Source organism: Anabrus simplex, chromosome 2 (genome assembly GCF_040414725.1).
Source record: "Anabrus simplex isolate iqAnaSimp1 chromosome 2, ASM4041472v1, whole genome shotgun sequence".
NCBI lineage: Eukaryota > Metazoa > Arthropoda > Insecta > Orthoptera > Tettigoniidae > Anabrus > Anabrus simplex.
In genome coordinates, this window is record NC_090266.1 from 331,263,262 (window position 1) to 331,285,973 (window position 22,712).

A 22,712-nucleotide genomic window follows, 5' to 3' on the forward strand; every position below is an offset into this window, starting at 1 on the left:
ACATAAACAAAAGTCGCAGTATGAGTTTTCAACAGAACTTCCAAATAAATGGACAAACTGTGGCATAAATTTAAACCGCACTTTTATCTGGCTGTCGTAGTACAGGCCCTCAGTAACATTAAGTACCATATGAAAAGATTTATTACCTAAACTACCCACCATGGTTTACATTGTGTGTCATTAATGTGCATCTGTAGAAAAAAAATAACTGGCAGAATACTGATTTTAATGATAATGGTGTATACAACTATTGATGGTCTTAACAGATGCATGATAGCCATAACTTTGGTCTAAAAAGGATTCATTATCCTGCCTATGAATCTGCTAACAGTATCCCACATTTTCGACACTCTTAAATACTAATGCTATTCAACTATGACAGAACTGACCTATGCAACCAACAGAACTAAAGAGAAACATTCCACCAATCATGCAATAAAACAGACCATATACTAGTGACAGCATTTTTAAAACAAGAATTTGAAAAATGAAGTTTACCTCAATTCTTAAAAATTATGAAAATTAAGCAACACTTACATAACTGATGACATCTTGCATTCGTTGCTTCCTATACAGAAGACAAAGGTAAACATCAACAAAGAAACCAATCTCATCTTCTGTACATTGTGCCTTAAACTGATAACTCTCCACATCAAGAAACCGGACAACAGTTTCCACCAAGTTGAAGGCCACACCATAGTTTCTTTTTTCACAAAGGATCTCCACTCGTACGGCCATTACAGTTCCCAATTCAGAGCGCATCAAGTTGAGAACTAGCAAAGGGAAAGAAAACATTATAAACTCAGTCAGTCAGTCAGTCAGTCAGCTAGTCAGTGAGCGAGATCCAAACACTTACGAAACAAGAAACATCACATTTTTACTCATAAGTATAAAAATAAAGACAACTTCATTAATTATATCACATGCATCCCTTTAAAAGTCCATACAATTACATATAATCTGCAAAACAGTGTAACAACATGCCATGACAATACAGCCAGCCATTCCTAGCAGATGTTAAGACGATGTGCAGTCTCTCGTCAAGTCTAATTAATTACGCAAAATCTCAAAAATTTAGTTATGTTTCAGAATACCTATGCACTGAAGGAATATTATTAAGAAGCTTACTTCACATCCAGAACATTTGTTTTACAATCTGCTTTACGCCCCACCGACACAGATAGGCCTTACGGCAATGATGGGATAGGGAAGGGCTAGGAATGGGAAGGAAGTGGCCGTAGCCTTAATTAACGTACAGCCCCAGCATTTGCCTGGTGTAAAGAGGGAAACCATCTTCAGGGCTATTGATAGTGGGGTTCAAACCCACTATCACCCAAATGCAAGCTTACAGCTCCCCTAACTGCACGGCGAACTTGCTCGGTTCACATCTGCCTTGTGTACTTACTGCATATAAGTTTTAACTAAATAGTTATGGTATCTGAACTCATTTGAGCACCGTTACCACAGAATCGAAAATCAAACTTGTAAAAGGAAATACTGATCCCTCAATTTGGGGGATAAGAGTTGAGCATCTCATTTCAGTCAGGTGTCAAGCCATATGCCTGTGCAGTATACAGAAAAGCTTTTAGTAATTCATTAATTCATTACAGGTAGCAGAGTACCTACTCATTCAAAGGTGCATTCACACAAAGGTATTTCCTTGCACACATACACGATAATTCACTCTGGAATGAATGTAACAAAATTTTAAACACTGCAGTAAATTTATGCAGGTAACCTTTGGCTGCACATCATTCAATAATATGCAAACTCCATAATCATCCAACTTTCAAGGTTCAAAAGTTTTAATTTTTAATTATTACATTTTTCTGTTATACACACTCAAGGCTCCATCCTTTATGGAAGGACCGTAGGGAAAGGGTGGGTTAAGTGGGTGCACTTAAGAGAGAAAGAGAGAGGGATTTATATTAATTTGTCTTTAAACTTATTTCTCGAACACCCAGTATACTGCACTACTCAACCAGCCAGTGTGATTCAGGTTAGAGAGAGAAGATACATCATCCTGGCAACAGAAAATTAAAAAGATGCCTGGAATGGGCAGGTAAAGACAACATGCCTGAAGATTATAAAGAAGAAACATCTACTGAAGAGGAAAGTATGGTTACAACAAATGCAAGAACTAAGATGCAGTGATACGAGGGTTAGGTACGAGTCCTAGGATCCTAAACTAAACTTCTAGACTGATAGAACAGTGACCCAAAACAAGAGTGAAGACTGGGTAAACAATCGGTAGGGAATCTCCCACCTGGGTGACAGCTCTAAATGTAGATCAATTAGGATGTGACTGAATGACTGATTTATTGATTGAGGCATGCAGAGCGAGCTGACAGAAAGGACAGGCTGTATTCCCCCAGAATCCTACCGGTAATTCTCACTGGAGACAGCTGCCATTATTTTCAACAAGAAGGAATTAGGAAATAGCCTCATTATCACAAAAAAATTGGAAAGAAACAAAAAGCAAGCAAGAAATTTTCTTTTCTTGCCTTAATGTCATTGAAGTGGGTGAAAATTCTTTCCATTTTAGGTTATGCACACCTGGCATTTTTAAAGGGAATTCTGTGATACATGTCTTAATTTGTCTTCTGTTATTTTTTTTATTCTCCAAATCAACTGTATGCGGATTGTTCTGAAAGACTTTGTCTCAAATTTATCTACAAATAAAATTTCCATCTACTCATATCTGGAGAACCCGATTTCTTTCTTTTCCGCATATCGCAGTGAGTAGTATATTGAAGGGGGAGGCTTATCAATAAATATGGGTCTCTTCACACTAATACTTTTAAACTGGGAAACTCGGCAAGTACCTACAACGTGAAGAATGATCCCAGTATATGTGGCAACAGCAGCAGTATATCTCTGTTGTCCATAGCCAGCGAAATTTTTGCAAGGATTCCACTTAGCCATCTCAAGGTTGTCTCTGAGAAGATTCTCCCCGAGTCTCAGTGTGATTTCTGTGCCCTTAAAGGCACAACTGACATGATCTTCTGTGCAAGGGTATTCAAAGGGAAATGCAGAGAACAACAGCAACTTCTCTACTTAGTGTTTTACAATCTTTGAAAGGCCTCTATCTCTGTCCTGAGGCCTGCTATGCGGGCAGTGTTGAGACACTTGGGTTGCCCTGAAAGCTTTAATGGCTTGATTTGAGCATTCCATGATGGTATGCCTGGTCAGGTTCTCCATCAGAAAAACATCTCTGATGCTTTTTGTATCACATATGGACTTACACAAGGGTGTGCACTTGCCTCAACACTCTTTGCTTGGTACATGGCTGCTATGCTTTGTAATTCATCATGTATTACCACCTCTGCCATTGATTTAAGGTATAGTCTTGATGGAATTCTCTTCAGCTTGATGAGACTTTGTTCACATCGCTTAATTCATGTGACCAGAATAACTGAACTGCAGTTTGCTGATGATAATGCATCACATGCTCTTACTTCTGAGGACCTGCAGCATTACTCAATGGTTTCAAGAGATCTATAGAGACCATTTAGAACACTCAGAAATCAGCAAAATTAAAAATATATCGTTTTGGTGCAGATTTATAGACAACATCTTTGTTGTTATAGACTGCAGCTTTACAAACAAGAACAACATACTTGAACAGCTAAACAAAATAGATCCACATATAAAATTTACAATGGAAACTGAAAAAGATCAGACACTGAATTATCGAGATACATCTGTCACTAAAACTGAAGACCACTTAACATACAAAATCTATAGAAAACTAAACAAACATCCAATACAATAAAAATAGACTCCACTCACCCTAATGCACACAATAAGGCGGCATACTATAGTATGATATACAGAGCTTTCAACATACCCCTATCTCAGGAAGAATTAAAAAAAGAACTAAACCTAATTCACGAATGAGCAAAGCATAATGGTTACAATAGAAATATGATAAACAAAATCATTCACAAAATAAAACATCAACCAAAATCCAAATTAAGTTGAAACAGCAAACCTAAGACAGACTATGCACTTTTTACCTTTAACAACACCCACATCCACCCCATAACTAATATTTTCAAAGGACACAATCTAAGAACAGCTTACAAAACCATATGTAATAATGCTTCCATTTTACATAACACTAAAACTATCAATGAAAACAATAAATATAGCCACTCAGGAGTATACCACATAAAATGCAATGATTGTGAAGGGGTGCACCGGTAGATGTTTTTCCGTTCACTACAACGAACATATCAATGCCACTAAATATAATCATTTTTCATCCATAGGGCAACATATCGAGGATCATAGGCATAAGTTCACTAATATCGAGGACATGGAAATTCTAAATATGAACCCCGCAGGCCCTTTGCTCAATATAATGGAAGATTTCTACATCAGTAAGGACCAGTACGCTAATCCTAACTTCAACTTAAACGAAATCACAGATAAAACAAACATTCTTTACAACACAGCCATTCCCATTCCAGAAGAAACATATCTAAAAAGAATCAGCAAACACAAATCCACACACACCCCCAAAGACACACCCCACCCTACCCGCTCCTCAAGCTGCTTCCCCCTCCCCACTACCTCTCAATCTTAATGTTACAACAGCTACACGACGTACACGCAATAGTTTGCAGCACGCTCCCAACCATGCTCAATGACATATCCAGCTCGCATGTAAAAAAAAAAAAAAAAAAAAAAAAAAAAAAATGCACACACACACACACACACACACACACAATAGTTCACAACTCTCTATTTGTTATATTCTAATTTCTACCTTCCTGCTCTTATTTCTCAGATTTTTTTGACTTTACCTGGGTGGAATACAAGTATGAAGAGGGGAGAGCTCACACTTTTACCGATTTCAATACATCATACAGAGCAACTTATGCCTCACAAGATGTCTTAGTATAAATTAGCATGTTTATCAGCAATGATATGGACTGAGAAGAGCATATAGTGCCTGTAAAACAAGTACAGAACCAAACATTCTACTTAACATAATGTTCCCCACTTATTTCTGTCCCAACAATGCACTTTTGTATCTACCCTGCACAACCGTTGGACATAATGCTGGCTTTGCAGCATAAGATATTTGAACTTGACACAATGATATCAGTGACTCTTTAAACTTCAAGAATTGTTTCCTATTTTTAACATTATATAGCATAATATAATTTTTTTTTGGAATACGTGGCATTCATGGGACTCCAGGAAGTTAAAGCCTTTTGACTTCAAAAAACTGTACCATAAGTATATATTTAGGCAATAAGCATTACATTTTATTAGAATAACGGCATTCTTGTTTAATCTTAGTAAAGTTTTATTCTACACAATCACTATTGAATAAGTAGGTTCATCAACAGCCGACTATGACCTATTTAGTATTGATTAGATGGAAAACTCTCATCCTTCATACTTGTGTAGCATAGATCATTTAGGCCTCATCATCAACGCACAACCAACCAAAAACTTTGCCCAACCTGCCCCAGGATCTAGCCTTGCAGCATCTTTTATAAACGAAGCACCTCAGAAGAGGAAGTGGAAAACAGACTCCATGCTGCTCATTTGGCATCTGGTCGGCTATCCAAGCAGGTCATTAAGACCTAACAGTTCATACCAAACCCATGCTGAATCAAGCAGTCATTATCACATCATTACTCTATGGATGTAAAACCTGGACTCTGTACCGCCGTGACATCAAGAAACTTGCAATGTTTTCGTCAGCAGAAACTTCATTCAATCTTAAATATGAAATGCGAGAACCATGTCTCCAATCTTGCAGTTCATGAGAAAGGATGCATGGATAATGTAGGAGCCTCTCTTATTGGCCATAAGTCTTGGTGGACTGGGCATGTGCGCCACATGCGTAACACCAGGCTTCCTTCCCAATTCCTTTATGATGAACTTTCCACAGGTACAAGACCCCGTGATGCCCCTCTGAAGCATTACAAATACCAGCTTAAACCATGAAGGTCTTAAACATCAACCCTCAACCCAGGGACACAAGTGCCAATGATCGCTCGAGGCGCCAAACCACATCTGGAGTTGGACTGTTTGAGCAAGAGAGTCACAGGCATGCAGAGGGTAAACAGCAGTTATGCAAACTCCGTCACATGCAGTCTTGTCTTCTCCCATCCATCGAATGAAATCTGTGAGCATACTTTTCATGGTACAATTGGCTTGTCTAACCATCAAAAATACAAGCACAAACAGAACTGAGAAGTAGTGAATTGTAGCAGGAGAATTCGTATACTTCGAAATGAGTAGCAGCCGACGACAACTAGTAGTAGTGATATACTAACAATTTGTTGGTTATTTTGATCCACCTTTGTATTGAAAAGGTGGATCAAAATAACCAACAAATTGTTAGTATATCATAGCATAGTTCAATACGGGTCTAATAATGAGATTAATTACATGTAACTAGTAGTAGTACGGTAACATTCATTTTATACAATTATCTAAAATTAGTAATTAATTTTACAATTGGAGCCCCCAAGATGTAGACCACTGTTGTTTGTTTTTATCTTACAAAGCTGCCTTTCAATGAAGGTAGCCCCCACAGGGCTCAGTAAACTATTGAATTTTATATAACAGCTGTAAGAAATTGTACTAAATTATTTGGACTGAGTTGGTGATTTATGATTTGGGAGGATATCTTCAGCACAGTCATTACAATCTCATCTCTAAGACAGGATGGTAAGTTAAATCTCTTCCTAAAATCTTCGAAAAACCTTGGTTTGGCACCTCAAGCTCCAAGGAAAAGATCATAAAGTTGACTGACTGCAAGCGATACTTATCTTTGAAGAAATTTACTGTCAATTCATAAATATGCTTCTTCCCTTGGTGACCTCTGTATGCTATTCATTTCCCAACTCGAACCTTACTGTGGTATCCACAATTACACTCGTTTTGTATCAGTAGAGTACATCATTATGTCAATCCTCAAACTTGATCCATTCACAGCAAGATAGGAAATATCACCAGTGTCCAGCTTTCTTCCTCAGGGTGTCAGCTATCTTTGACCTTACAATGTGGCAAGGTGAGTTCTGAACAAGTACTCCATGGTTACACTGTCCCAAGACGTGAGCCAGGGTTTCAGTCTCTGAGAAGCAATTTCTGCACCAGGTACCGTCTAAGAACCAAACATGAAAGGCTTAAAATGCAGCAACATTTTCATTGATCTTTAAACATGTGACCCACTCCGAAGCAGATAACACGCTCTTGTTAGTTAACCTGTGATAGTACATATATCACACCCCAGAATTATATGTAGAAGTTAGAGATATTATTGTCAGTATTCGATTTATTATTATTATTATTATTATTATTATTATTATTATCATTATTATTATCAGTATTTCATTTGTATATTTTGCCATTTATATTGGTAAGCTGGAAGATATCCACATATGTAGGTATGAGTAATTTGTTTTGCACGAGTGGGAAAACATTGCTTTAATAACTCTGGTAATTTGAATGAGTCATATGGCTACCCCAGTGTTTGTTGTGATGTACTTGTGTCGGGAAATTCATGAGTCATGTATATATCCCAGCCTGATGAGATGAGCTTGTTACTGTATTAGGAAAATTTGGTGACTCATGGAATATACCCCAGAGTTTGTTATTGTCTTGGGAGGAAGAAGTAGTTCAGGGCGTGGTCTTGACTTGAGATCACTCATGATTGGTGGGCAAGCACCAATCCAGACGTATCATCTGAGAGGAGGGGAATGTTGATGTCTATAAAGGTTGATCATACGGCGGCAACCAGGAACATTGTAAGGGTGATTGTAGAGGTGATTGTAAAGGAACGAGAAGGAAGATAACTACAACTACAACTGACGCACTGTACGGGAAGGAAGTGGTGCTGGTACACGGTACTGGAGTGACACGGCTGCAATGGACTGAACTTCAAACGTTCGTGGAGCGTAGTCTTGTTATGTTCGTGGAAAGTGGCTGATTGTGGAGAGTGCTTGCGCATTAAGTATTGTAGCACTTGTGGCGTGTGGCGGCCTGGCATTATATGTTGGTGAAAGCTATCTCAGACATTCCATAATTTATGTTTAGGATCGATAGACGTGTGTATATATCTTTACAACAAGTGTTAAAATATGTGAACACAGTATTACAAGGTACAGTATCTGTGTGATGTGATAACTGCCGATTATGAGAATCGGTAAGTCGAATTGATATAGAGACAGTGAAGGGTATTTATCTTCATACATGTACATTGTTCATCGGACTATCTACAAATGGTAGCTTAGTTCTCGCTTTCGTTTTCCCACGGTTTTCATTATTGTTGTTGTTGTAAATATGGAGTCTTCCAGCAATATTTTGTGTGTGTATTATATGTATAATTTTGTGTGTTGATGAGGTGCTCATGCACGGATTTTGTTAAGAATATAGTTAGCTATTTTAGAATCAGTGAAGTTATTGATGAACCTAGGTGCAGTTCCTACCTATTTAATCGTTTTCAGGAGGTTAGGTAAGGCCTGCAGCAGATGTACCAATACGCAGCATTATGTACACGCCCTGGGATATACAGTTTATCATGCTCTTATCTAAATTCGAGGGATCCATTCTGGTGAACTCTGGCGCCCATACTACGGACATTTTGGTTCATTATGTTTATTAATTTTATTAAGTTTTTGAGTAATTTTATTTATATATTTTTATTCATGATTTTATTTATTATTATAAAAAAAGTTACAAACTGCTTGCTATACTTGAGCACTGCACTGCTACCTCCTTACTTTTTCCAGACACAGACGATCTTGTTTCAAACGAGCAGCTACGCAATCCTTCCCGGAATTGGCCACTGACAAATCTGTCATTTTCAACGGTGGAGGAAAGTTAAGGCAATCACATGAAGTACTTAAATCATCATGCAAAATCGTAACATGTGCGTTATCAGCTCTCATTAACGCTATACAGACATTACAATGCTGGAGGTTGGGTTCCCATATAGCTAGAATTAAATTTAGGGCTGGTTCTACCACCTACAGGTAAAGTAGTGTGTAATTTGCCCTCCGCGTAAAAGAATATTTCCGTTCGACAACTCCCAAGTAGCGCTGTCAGCAGCATCGTAGTTACCCGGCGCGTAATTTTTTGGCCACTTCGAGGGCCCAATAAGACTTTACCTGCAGGGCAAGTTTTGAGAGCTGAATATTATTAGCTGTATTCTGGGTGACATACAGCTTAAATATGCTTAGTATATTGATAAAAGCATGGTACCGTAACAGTGGTCGATATTGTAATGCAGGATTTTGTGCATTAATGCTTCCCTTGAGTTGCAACGGTCACGCCAGCCTCTCGCATCGACAGCATCGGGGACACATTTTATACGTCAAGGCTTTCGCAAAGAAACTCTACAAGGATATAAAATCAAAACCTCAAATGGGCTTTTATTTTCTAATTTTAATTTTTCAGTTTTCAGACACCAGGTGAAGTTAGGATATGTATCTCAACTGCTCCAAGCATTCTCGTAGCGTAATGGCTAACGTCCTCACTTCGTAATATGAGGTGTGCAGGTTCGAGTCTTCATCCTGTCGAATATTTTTTATTTTCATTATTAGTGTTGTATTCATCTGCATGCCTCTTTTCATACGTTCTTGTGTTAATACTATATTTCATTGAAATGTTTAATCACAGTATTATGTCTACTAGGAAATTGCTTTATATGTGTGCTGCTTATAGAAAGTGATATTATGATAAATTCCAATCATCATTATGGAAGTATTAGCACACAGCATATAGGACTGTTGCCCAGGTAGCAGTTGTTTATCTAGTCTTCTCGTAAATGATTTCAAAGAAATTGGAAAATATTCACTTCCTGAATTCCTCTTCCTATGAATGTATACTTAACCGGATTAGTTCTTTACATTTACAGTATCTTCCAACTTCATAAAGTTAAACATTAGAATGAAGTGCATTATCAATAAATGAAAGCATGTGGAACTAAACGAGGTCAGAGAGCTAGTTGCAAACAGAGGATCATGGAGATACTTAATCAATTCACAGAAGCCTGCAGGTAGAATGCTCAAAGGCAATAAGTCCATAAGGAAGGTGCATGTGTATATACGTATATGGAAGCGCGTAAAAGAGAGTTAAGAACAATGGCAGAAAACATACAATACATAATACATAATATGTTGTTAGTATGATCACAACATTTTTTATTCAGTACCAGTTTCGGTGTCTATGACACCATCATCAGCTGAAACAGGTCGTATGAACAAAGATATACGAGTATGTAGTACATATAATAGACCCTTAGTAATAAGTGACATTAATAGGATGAAGTAAAAATACAATGCTTAAAAGAATATAAACAAGTTATGTGCTTGTTGGTCAAAGTATAAAATGAAAGTGAAGATATTGACAAATATTTAAAGACTTAACCACTTTGGAATGGTTAAAAAGCCTCAAACGTAGCACTGCTAAACACTGCGTGAAAATAAAACATGGCCATCCAAAAACTGACGTAGTATGCCGTCCTTCCAAAGAATATTGATATTAATGTAACGTAAGTAAGTTTGATGGTGGCTTGTAATATCAACTCAAAAAGAAGCTGTCAGTTATAAGGTACTCAAAGAAGTCTATCATATTGCAGGCAAAGAGAAAGTAGATATATGGCCATAAATTTCTCGATCCGATTCAGAACCTGAGGTATGAAGAGAAGAGTTAAAATGAAATATTGGAAATAGGGCAAAACACTATAAAGTTAAGTAGGAGATTCACCTCGAACGGCCTAATGTATACGTGGAGAGTGACAAGGAGCAAGTGCTAGAGTTTGCTGGAAGCACAGAACATCGTTAAAGGGAGGAAAGGGGTGGGTCAGGAAGGGGGAGAGGAGGGGTGATGGAGGAGGCAGAGTGAGGTTGGCGTGGTAGGGAAGGATAGCATGATAACGTGTGACGTATAATCTGAAAAATCAAGCTGTTTTTAGGGAGTTTAACACTGTTGAGAACTGAAAAGAGAGAATCAAATAAAATTTTCGGAAATGTCGTTCAAGTTGAGATTAGGATTGAACTATTGGTCTAGATGTATGTAACAGGCTTCCGTGATTTCTAGTAGGGGGCCTTTGTTCAACGTGTCTAATATTGTTAAATCTTGATCTAATCCATTACATTTGTGTTTATAATCTTATATATGCTGACCAACTGCAGAAAACCTATTGCATTTAATTGCATTGAGATGTTCGGCATATCTAATCTTGAAGCTCCTGCCAGTTTGTCCTATATATGAACTGTTACAGTCACTGCACTGAAACCTGCAAACTCCTGTATTAGTGAAAGGGTCCAAATTGTTGACCAGGTTGGAATTGTGGTGAATATCCATAGCGTATTTCTGTTGTTGGTGCGGAAAGCAATATTGACGTTATGTTTCTTGAATAGGTTGGTAACGCTGTAGATATTTTGATTGAATATAAAAGTCGAGAATAACTTAGCCCTGTGATTATCTTTTATTAAGTTAGATTTAGAGCAATGTCTGAATTTGTTGATAATACGTTCGATGAAACTGTCATTATAACCATTAAACCTGGCTGTAGCACGTATAGAATTAAGTTCTTCATTTAGGTCTGCTTTCGACATTGGAATTTTGAACTTGCAATCAACTATGCTATTGTAAGTAGCACATTTGTGGGAATAGGGATGCATGGAATCTTGTTTTATTGTTGAGGCTGTATGGGTAGGTTTTCTGTATATTTTATAAGAGAATGAAGAAGTGAGTCTGGTGATCGTTATATCTAAAAATTGATAGAAGCATTAGTTTCTGAATCCAATGTGAATTTGATATCAGGGTCTATGTTGCTGAGGTTTGAGAGGGTATTCAGTGCATCGACAGAATGCTCATTGATGATGACAAACTTGTCATCTACAAATCTGGCCCAGAACTTAGTATTACTAAACTTATCATTCCTTTCAATGGCAATGTGTTCCAGAAAGTCTATTTCTGCCGAGATGCCAGAGGCCGGTGATCCCATAGCCAAGCTGTTTTGCTTATAAATAACCTTGTCAAATGTAAAATAATTATTATCCAATAATAATTTTAAAACAGACACAAAATCAGAGATTTCAAGTTTACTCAATTGAGGATTAGAATTCAGATTATTCTTAATGATGGAATAAAGTTTGCTCGTTTTTATGCTTGGATACATATTAATAATATTGAAAGAATGCAATGTGCGGTGCGGTAGTCTGATTAGTTGGCTGAATGGTCAGCGTACTGGCCTTCGGTTCAGAGGGTCCCAGGTTTGATTCCCGGCCGGGTCCGGGATTTTAACCTTCATTGGTTAATTCCAATGGTCCGGGGGCTGGGTGTTTGTGCTGTTCCCAACATCCCTGCAACTCACACACCACACATAACACTATACTCCACCACAATAACACGCATTTACCTACACATGGCAGATGCCGCCCACCCTCATCGGAGGGTCTGCCTTACAAGGGCTGCACTCGGCTAGAAATAGCCACACGAAATTATTATTATTATTATGTGGTGTGGTTGCAAGTTAAATTTATCTAGTTTCTTAATATGTTCTGCAGTATTTTTAATGGATTTTTGAGCAGCAAAAGTGAAATGTTTTAATAAGAAGCTGTTGAATATACTTTATGCTATTGGCTTTATGTCGCATCGACATAAATAGGTCTTACGGCGACGATGGGACAGGAAAGGGCTAGGGCTGGGAAGGAAGCGGCCCTGGCCTTAATTAAGGTACAGCCTGGTGTGAAGATGGGAAACCACGGCAAAACCATCTTCAGGGCTCCCGACAGTGGGGTTCGAACCCACTATCTCCCGAATACTGGATACTGGCCGCATTGAATAAACTGAGCAAGTTTGCAAAATAAACTATAGGCCAAGCTCTTTATAAAAACTTGCTCAGTTTATTCAACAGTTTCTTATAAAACATTTCACTTTTGCTGCTCAAAAATCCATTTAAAATATTGCAGAACTTATTAAGAAACTAGATAAATTTAACTTGCAACCGCACCACACACTGCATTCTTTCGATATCATTTATATGTATCCAAGCATAAAAATGAGCAAACTTTTTTCCATCATTGAGAATAATCTGAATTCTAATCCTCAATTGAGTAAACATGAAATCTCTGATTTTATGTCTGTTTTAAAATTATTATTGGATAATAATTATTTTGCATTTGACAATATTTCCATCAACTTTTTAGATATAACGATCACCAGACTCCTTCCTTTATTCTCTTATAAAATATACAGAAAAACTACCCATACAGCCTCAAAAATAAAACAAGATTCCATGCATCCCTATTCCCACAAATGTGCTACTTACAATAGCATAGTTGATTGCAAGTTCAAAATTCCAATGTCGAAAGCAGACCTAAATGAAGAACTTAATTCTATACGTGCTACAGCCAGGTTTAATGGTTATAATGACAGTTTCATCGAACGTATTATCAACAAATTCAGACATTGCTCTAAATCTAACTTAATAAAAGATAATCACAGGGCTAAGTTATTCTCGACTTTTATATTCAATCAAAATATCTACAGCGTTACCAACCTATTCAAGAAACATAACGTCAATATTGCTTTCCGCACCAACAACAGAAATACGCTATGGATATTCACCACAATTCCAACCTGGTCAACAATTTGGACCCTTTCACTAATACAGGAGTTTACAGGTTTCAGTGCAGTGACTGTAACAGTTCATATATAGGACAAACTGGCAGGAGCTTCAAGATTAGATATGCCGAACATCTCAATGCAATTAAATACAATAGGTTTTCTGCAGTTGGTCAGCATATATAAGATTATAAACACAAATGTAATGGATTAGATCAAGATTTAACAATATTAGACACGTTGAACAAAGGCCCCCTACTAGAAATCACAGAAGCCTGTTACATACATCTAGACCAATAGTTCAATCCTAATCTCAACTTGAACGACATTTCCGAAAATTTTATTTGATTCTCTCTTTTCAGTTCTCAACAGTGTTAAACTCCCTAAAAACAGCTTGATTTTTCAGATTATACGTCACATGTTATCATGCTATCCTTCCCTACCATGCCAACCTGACAGTCCCCTCCATCACCCCTCCTCACCCCCTTCCTGACCCACCCCTTTCCTCCCCTTAACGATGTTCTATGCTTCCAGTAAACTCTAGCACTTGCTCCTTGTCGCTCTCCACGTATACATTAGGCCGTTTAAGGTGAGTCTCCTACTTAACTTTATAGTGTTTTGCCCTATTTCCAATATTTCATTTTAACTCTTCTCTTCATACCTCAGGTTCCGAATTGGATTGAGAAATTTATGGCCATATATCTACTTTCCCTTTCCCTGCAATATGATCCACTTCTTTGAGTACCTCATAACTGACAGCTTTTTATTATGAGTTGATATTACAAGCCACCATCAAACTTACTTATGTTACATTAATATCAATACTCTTTGGAAGGACGGCATACTACGTCAGTTTTTGGATGGCCATGTTTTATTTTCACCCAGTATTTAGCAGTGCTATGCTTGAGACTTTTTAACCATTCCAAAGTGATCAAGTCTTTAAACATTTGTCAATATCTTCACTTTCATTTTATATTTTGACCAACAAGCACATAACTTGTTTATATTCTTTTAAGCATTGTATTTTTACCTCATCCTGTTAATGTCACTTATTACTAAGGGTCTATTATATGTACTACATACTTGTATATCTCTGTTCATATGACCTGTTTCAGCTGATGATGGTGTCCATAGACACCGATATTGGTACTGAATAAAGAATGTTGTGGTCATAGTAACGTATTATGTATTGAAAAAAGGTGGATCAATCAAATTTCCCTCTATTGTATGGTATCTCCCTTCAATACGGACCAGATATGAAGTTATTAATGTTGAACGGCAGGTAACGAAAATAAATTTTAAAATGTACTTTAGAAAGACGTAAAGAACCTGCGTAGTGCGTACCTTCTATCACGGAGCGAGCAACTTGACCAATCTACTACGAGAATACTTGTACTTTCCAAAGCGCTGCCTTACATGACAGGTTGCAACTGGCGTAAGAAAATATAATCTCGAGATTTTAATCCCCATTAGGTATTGCTTTTGAACCTCGTAGCGAAAACTTCACATAAATCGATGTCCATAACTTTTGATGATAATCAGCAGATGCAACATAGGAAAATAAGACAATCAAAATGAGCTTCATACTACTTTTTTTTTTTTTTTTTTTTGCTAGGGGCTTTACGTCGCTTTCATACTACTAGTGACAGATAGCACCTCACTCGAAAGCGAGAAATAGCTGAAAACCAGTCTAGTCAATCCCGCATATCGGTGTCTAGCTCTGGGTAGTTACCTAGCACGAACGAGGAGGTGGTTGCACGCAAGCCAAAGTACCAGCTGATTTACACCTGCAGGTAGTTTACCTCTCATGCAGCTGCCAGCCAGTTTACCAGCAGATGGTCGAACCAGCCCTTAGCCATCTGACTTTTCTCCCCGAAAAAAACATACTGTTGGGGATATCAATTGGTAAGAAAAGAATCACTTTAACTGTGAATTAAGCTTGTCTACATCCTCTAAAAAAAAAAAAAAAAGCATGTGGTAATTGGTGCAACAGTACCATCTATAAGGGGTATGTTAGTTTCAGCAATATATACAAGTTAACATAATTTAGTTTGTGATCGGCATGTAGCATTGGTATTGATGTCAGGTTTTCAAAGTCTTCACTAAGTGATATAATCCTTCCTGAGTCGAAACTAATTTCATCTTTGAACGTTACTCCCAAATATTTAATGGCATCTTCATTTCCCTTTGCCTATATACAAGATTCAGGAAGATGCCATCTTTAACAACTGACCATCAGTTATATATACTGTATACCAGGTGGTCCACCAGCCCCTTGTGATCCAGTTTTATGCATCCCTTCAAATTTACTACAATTCTGAAAGACATCGGTACCTCTCCCTAAACCAGATGTGTGTTTACGAGCTAGAAGAAAGCAGGAATCAATAATCAAGTAAGTAAAGTGGTATTACTTTGTGACTGAAGTATTACTTTGTGACAGTGAGACATCACCACATATATTTTAATTTCATAGGTTGGCACAATGTCTTCCAGGCAACATTTGCCAATACAGATGAACCTGCTTTATACGTAACTCTGTTCTGCGTAATTCGCATTTGTATGTATCTTCCTTTAGGTCACGGCAAAATGTAATTTAAAAGCGTGTTAATTAAACCTTATTTATACGTAATCCGTTTATACGTAATTCGCCGTTATACTTATTAAGTGTCAGTGAAATATAACTGAGTTTTGCGTAATTGTAATGAGCACGTGCTTTTTTTTAAAGAAACGACTGTATTTGTGACGTTTCGACTTGGACGGCGTAGGCGGAAGTAGAGCGGTCGGGTTTCGTTGCTGAAACAGAACACAAAAGAGTTTCGCCGAGTAACATTGTTGACCCTCACTTACTGGCGGCTTAACAAAGGCCAACCGAGCGATTCCTATTCGCTCTCAATCTCGCTCCTCCTCTACCTTCGCCGTTTTTGACCTTCACACTGCCGCCAAAGATTAGGATACATTACAAGCAAAGTGGGCGGTTTCGGTGCAGAAACAAAAGAAAATACAGTAAATTTGTTTGAATATGAGAATTTCTTTCGTGGGAACAAAACTGTCCACGTTGCCGGTATCTGGTGTTTACTGTTGAACAGTCGTTTTGTCATTCAGTTGCTTTTGATTAGCCATGGAGAACAGGAAAAGTTATACCCTAGATGAAAAAGAAAAATGTATACGAGAAGTGGACGCTAATCCACACCAAACAAAAACTGAAATTGCTTCAGACTTAGGAATTGCTTATACCACGGAAGGTACGTAGATTTGGAGAAAGTACTTTTCACATTGTTCCAGCATAAGTGGGCTGTAGCTCTACCAATTAGTGGCGACATGCTGAAGGCAAAGGCGATAGATTTAGCTAAAATGATGAGTATCACTGCTGATTTCAAGGCTTCATCAGGTGGTTGCAAGGATTTTAAGATCATCATGAAATCACAGGGAGAACAATTTGCAGTGACTCTCAAAAGCTGTGGACGATATCATGGTGCAACACTGGAAAGAAGAGGTTCTGCCGGGTATCGTAAGCGATTACCAGCCTCCAAACAACTATAATTGTGATGAGACCGGCCTCTTCTACAATCTCCTTCCTAATAAAATATTAGCTGAAAAAGGTGACCCATGCCATGAAGGGAAGAAAAGTAAAATTCGTGTAACAGTCCTTCTCGCCACTAATGCAGATGGATCTGACAAACTTCCTCCACTTGTGATAGGAAAATCGAAGGATCAGAGGTGTTTTAAGGGTGCGAAAACAAAACCTACGGAATATGAATCCAACAGAAATTCTCAGATGACTATGCTTTTAATGGAACAGTGGTTGAAAAACTTGACATTAAAATAAAAAAAGAAACAGAAGAAGATCCTTCTTATTATGGATCGATGTGCAGCACATCCACCTCAAATCGTTCTGGAGAATGTCCGAGTGGAATGTATCCCTCTTAACTGTACCAGTGTTCTACAACCGCTTGATTTGGGCATCACTGCAAATTTCAAAGTGCATTATAGAAAAATGGTGGTTCAACATTTAATAACACTGAGTGACGCAGGAAATGAACCCCTCTCCATTAATTTGCTACGAGCAATGGACCTTATTTCTGCTGCCTGGAAGCAGGTGTCATCCTCCACAATCAGTAACTGTTTCCACAAAGCTGCTGTCTTACTACATGAGGCTGCCTCTAATGATGATTATGGGGACAAAGTTTTGTCTGGCAATGAGCTAAAGCTACCAGAGTGTGTAGAATTCGATACTTTTGTGCATTTCGATGATAATCTGGCTGTATGTGGACAACAACCGGATGAAGATATTATTGCTGACGTATGCCAACAACGCAGTGGTGATGACCAGCTACAAGCGATAGTGACAGTGATGGAGATTGAGATAACGACTTGAATTCTTAAACACCTGAACTGAGTGAAGTGTTAAGTGCAGTCTATGTGTGTAGGTGTTACATCAGTGCAAAAAGTTGTAATGAAAATGCTTTGAATTCATTACTATGTTTGCAAAAGGAGGTTTATACTCTTAGGCCCGGTTTCTTCAACTCTATGTTAAATTTTGCTTAACAAATGTTAACTAACAATTGTTATTAATTTCACAGTTCGTTCAAAAGTTCCCTGTTTCACGAACACATTTCCAACATTTGTTACGAAACAATTGTTAAAGACAAATTAACACATTTCCGTAAGATTTCTGAACGCGTTTGGCAGTGAGCGTCTTTTGTTTCTTTACATATAGCGCTCCTAGTGGCGTGTTGAAATAGTATTTTATCACACAGACACATGGTTGACATTATTATAGGTTATGGTTAGCGGAGACCGCTAAGAAGTAAACATGTCAAGTAAGAGGCAACAACAGCATTATTATGATGAATGCGAGACAAGTGTTGTTATAGTTTTAATTTAAAATTATGCGAGTGTGCTTAAAAAATGAAATAACGGACTGTTATATCACAACATTCTATATAGCCTATTCTTGTAGGAGTGCAATCTAAGGTTCCTACATCACCGGGAAAATGTGATAATTGATATGTTTTGAATGATTTTTGGGCATTCTTTTATTGCGGGGAAAATAATGTAGTACCTTGTTAATGCTGCTATGGCAGCAAGAATTCTTTGTAGAATTCTACACACTCTTTTCTTGCCCTCGTGAACATAGTCGCCTACAATTAGGCCTTTTTTCTTTTAAAAAAAATACTATTTGTTCGGGACGTCGACCTACGAAGATCTTTTGCCCCTACAATTAGGCCTACATGGAAAGTGTCTCGAGGTCAGATGTCATTACAAACCTCCGCTTCGGACGAAGTGGAGGTGATATAACACTAGAGGCGAAAATTTTTTACTTAAACATGTCAGGTCCGCAACCTAATATCTTCTGAAAAATTGATGAAACCCCGATTCCAATGCAAGGCGTATATATTTAGGAGTTGTGGCATAGTGGTCATCGTACTTGTCTGCGAGCGTCGTAGACGTGAGTTCGAGTCTCGTTTCAGGAAACGTTATTTAAAAATTGGAACAAAAATATTACGCAAATTGCAGTACAGGTACACTTTGTTTTCTACCTGAAATTAATATAGGTCTAAACGTTCTCACAGTTACTGCTGGATATCTTCTTAATCTGTTTATCCTCCAGGGTCGGTTTTTCCCTCGAACTCAGCGAGGGATCCCACCTCTACCGCCTCAAGGGCAGTGTCCTGGAGCTTCAGACTTTGGGTCGGGGGATACAATTGGGGAGAATGATCAGTACCCCCCCCCCCCCAGGCGGCCTCACCTGCTAGGCTGAACAGGGGCCTTGTGGAGGGATGGAAAGAAGATTGGATGGGACAGGGAAGGAAGCGGCCGTGGCCTTAAGTTAGGTACCATCCCGGCATTTGCCTGGAGAAGTGGGAACCCATGGAAAACCACTTCGAGGATGGCTGAGGTGGGAATCAAACCCTCCTCTACTCGGTTGACCTCCCGAGGCTGAGTGGACCCCGTTCCAGCCCTCATACCACTTTTCAAATTTCGTGGCAGAGCCAGGAATCGAACCCGGACCTCCGGGGGTACTAACCACTACACCACAGAGGCGGACTATATTAATTTGAGGTAGGAAATAAAGTTCCACTGCAATTTGATCATTACTTTTATTTGCACTTTTACCTTCACATTCCCTGAAATAATTAATTAAATTTGTATTTAAAAAAAAAAGTAATCTAATGAGGGACTCGAACTCTCATCGTCGTGGTTCGCAGACAAGTATGATGACCACTCAGCCACTGTTAGAATTAACTAGTGTGCAACTTTTCAAGTATATACGCGGTGCTTTACAATCGGGAATTCGTAATTTTTTCGGAAATTATTAGGTTGCGGACCTAACAAGTTGAATGTGTTCGCATTTTAGTGTTCTATCCCCTCCACGTGGTCCGAAGCGGATCCTGCCTCATGACATTTGTCCTCATTTATTTCGAAAACGAAACTGTACGGTATTGACCCAAACCCTTCTACACGAGTTACTGTTGAATATCCCCCAGTAGGTATATTAAGCTAGTTGAAATCGATTGGACGCAGGGTCTGACCCATCCTTGTAAAATCTATAAGCAACTGCTGCACTGGAGAGATTTGTAAGCAGCAATCTGTTGGAAACTCTAACCTATATCGTCTAGTAGGTACCTTGTTCATTATGGCTTCGGTAATTAGAAATCTTTCTTCTGACAACTCTAAAAGGTCGTTATTTCTTAGTATGGGTCGTCCGTTGCCTTCTTCAGTTTATAAATAGTCCTCATACAGCAGTAAAGCTTCAAACTTACGTCTTCTACATGTCTCCATTTTGAAATTTTAGCAACTGTTAAGAGGTTTAACACAGGGGTGCTGCTAGGTTAATTTAACACAAGATTTAACAATTGTTAGAGTTAACAATTCTTGATGAGACGACCATTTTGTTAAATTGTGTGTTAAGTCTCCTTAACAGCAGTGTTAACACTTAACATTCGTTGAAGAAACTGGGCCTTAATGCAGGAAAAGTGGAGCAAGAAAAACTATCTGATTTCTTTAAGGCTGGGCCAAGTTCAAAATAATATTTTCTGTCTTAATGTATTTATTATCTGCAAGGATTTACACATGTAGGTCTATTCCATTGTTTTTTTAGTAAATATGTAATGTATTGTGTAAGTTTGATTTCTAAGTAATTCTGAGTTACAAGTAGTTTTTTTCTCTTCCCCTTGATATACGTATAGGTGAGGTTCAACTGTATTTCTAACATATAGCATATGCTGCCACGTATTAGTAACTTTCGTCAAGAAGGAGAGGTGGATGGAATTAACATTCAAATAGCACAAGACAATGTGAGTTATTATATTTATTTTACTTTATATACCTTAGCTAATCATATGTGCTTCCCTTACTGTAAAAGTCATGCGCCGCCACTGTGGGGTACTAATCAAGAGTAGTGTAGACTCGCGATATTCCACACATTACGGTATTACCCACAGGTAACGAAATTCGCACATGTATTACAGACCTTCAGTGTTTCGCACATTGCAGCACCAGTTACAGGCAACGCAAACCTATGGTGTTCATCACATAAGTGTATTAACCACCAGGACTCATACTATCCCATGGTGTTTCTCATATAGTGGGTACTAATAATAGGCAAACCAGAACTATGGGTTCCCTCATCCCATGGTGTCGCTCATAGAGTGCTAATAATCACAGGTACTGTAAAAGCCGCCGCGTTCTCGTTTGCTACTAATCAGAAACTTATTTGGTACCGAACATAGTGGTACTATGCGCAAGTAAAAAAGACCCATGGTGTTCCCCGCATGGTGGTACTAATCACAAGTTTCATGGTTCTAATTTGATCATCCCTTGGTCGCCCCTTTTAGTCACCTCTTACGACAGGCAAGGGATACCGTGGGAGAATTCTTCATCTGCGTCCCCCACCTACAGGGGGTAGGCACTATAACAAACTGAGAAGCAAGTTATCTTTTTCTTTCATGTGACTGTATTTTTACAATTATTGTGTTAGTAATTTTGGGCAACAATATTGTTTTAATACAATTTATTTTGTTGTTGTATGGAGATCTATTGGTCCAATGAGATTTAACTTTGTGATAGGGAGACTGTACCTCAATGTTTTCCATGGGTCAGGGTAACTTTGTGACATTTTATTTTGAAAACATTTTGTAATGCATGCAAGAAAATGCAACCATAATTTTCTTGATTAAAGATAAAGGTTCTGGTTTTGGAAGTGTACCACTGAAAGAGTGCAAATGTATGTATGCGTGTATATATATATGCTTTTATTTTCAAGAAACACTAAAAACTGTCACAAAGAAACCCCACTTATGACAATACTTCAGATAAGGTACTATATCCCAACCTATTGTCTTTAGTATATCCCCAGTATTATATCTTCTCAATGTTGGTCATCGATCCCCATTCTTGAATCCTCCTATTTAGAACATTCTGCTACTGTTGTTGTAACTCCTCCTAACTTTTTCCCCAGGTCACATCATCTTCTGTGCAAACATCAGGACATTCATTCTTTTCCCTCTATAATCTTAAGTTCCTAGCCACCGGGCGAGTTGGCCGTGCGCGTAGAGGCGCGCGGCTGTGAGCTTGCATCCGGGAGATAGTAGGTTCGAATCCCACTATCGGCAGCCCTGAAGATGGTTTTCCGTGGTTTCCCATTTTCACACCAGGCAAATGCTGGGGCTGTACCTTAATTAAGGCCACGGCCGCTTCCTTCCAACTCCTAGGCCTTTCCTATCCCATCGTCGCCATAAGACCTATCTGTGTCGGTGCGACATAAAGCCCCTAGCAAAAAAAAAAAAGTTCCTAGCCAATTCCCCTGTGTGTCAGTATTTCCCAAATATTTGATCAGCGGATGCTGTCCTATGCCTTTTCTAGGTCTACAAAAGTGATTTCTATATTCTTCCCATATTCCCAGCTATTTTCCGTAATTGTCTCAGAATGAAAATGGTTTCTACTCAGGGGCGTAGCGGGGTTAGAACACCGCTCTCCAGATAGAATTTTTATAAAATAAAGAGAAACTGACAAACAAATGACAGTTGATTCAGTGGTTTGACTTCTTTGAACATTCACTGAGACATAATTGTAAAACCAAGAGATTTCTTGAATCTATTTCC

At 38.3% G+C, this 22,712-nt stretch overlaps 1 protein-coding gene across 1 annotated transcript in view; it reads right to left on the bottom strand.

The window, feature by feature from the left end:
• Positions 1 to 22,712, bottom strand: part of LOC136863534 (serine-rich adhesin for platelets) — a 584,023-nt gene that overhangs the window by 144,997 nt on the left and 416,314 nt on the right. The window contains exon 7 of the mRNA XM_067139919.2: positions 538 to 773. Coding sequence (XP_066996020.2) covers positions 538 to 773 — 236 coding nt within the window. The remainder of the gene's footprint in view (positions 1 to 537; positions 774 to 22,712) is intronic.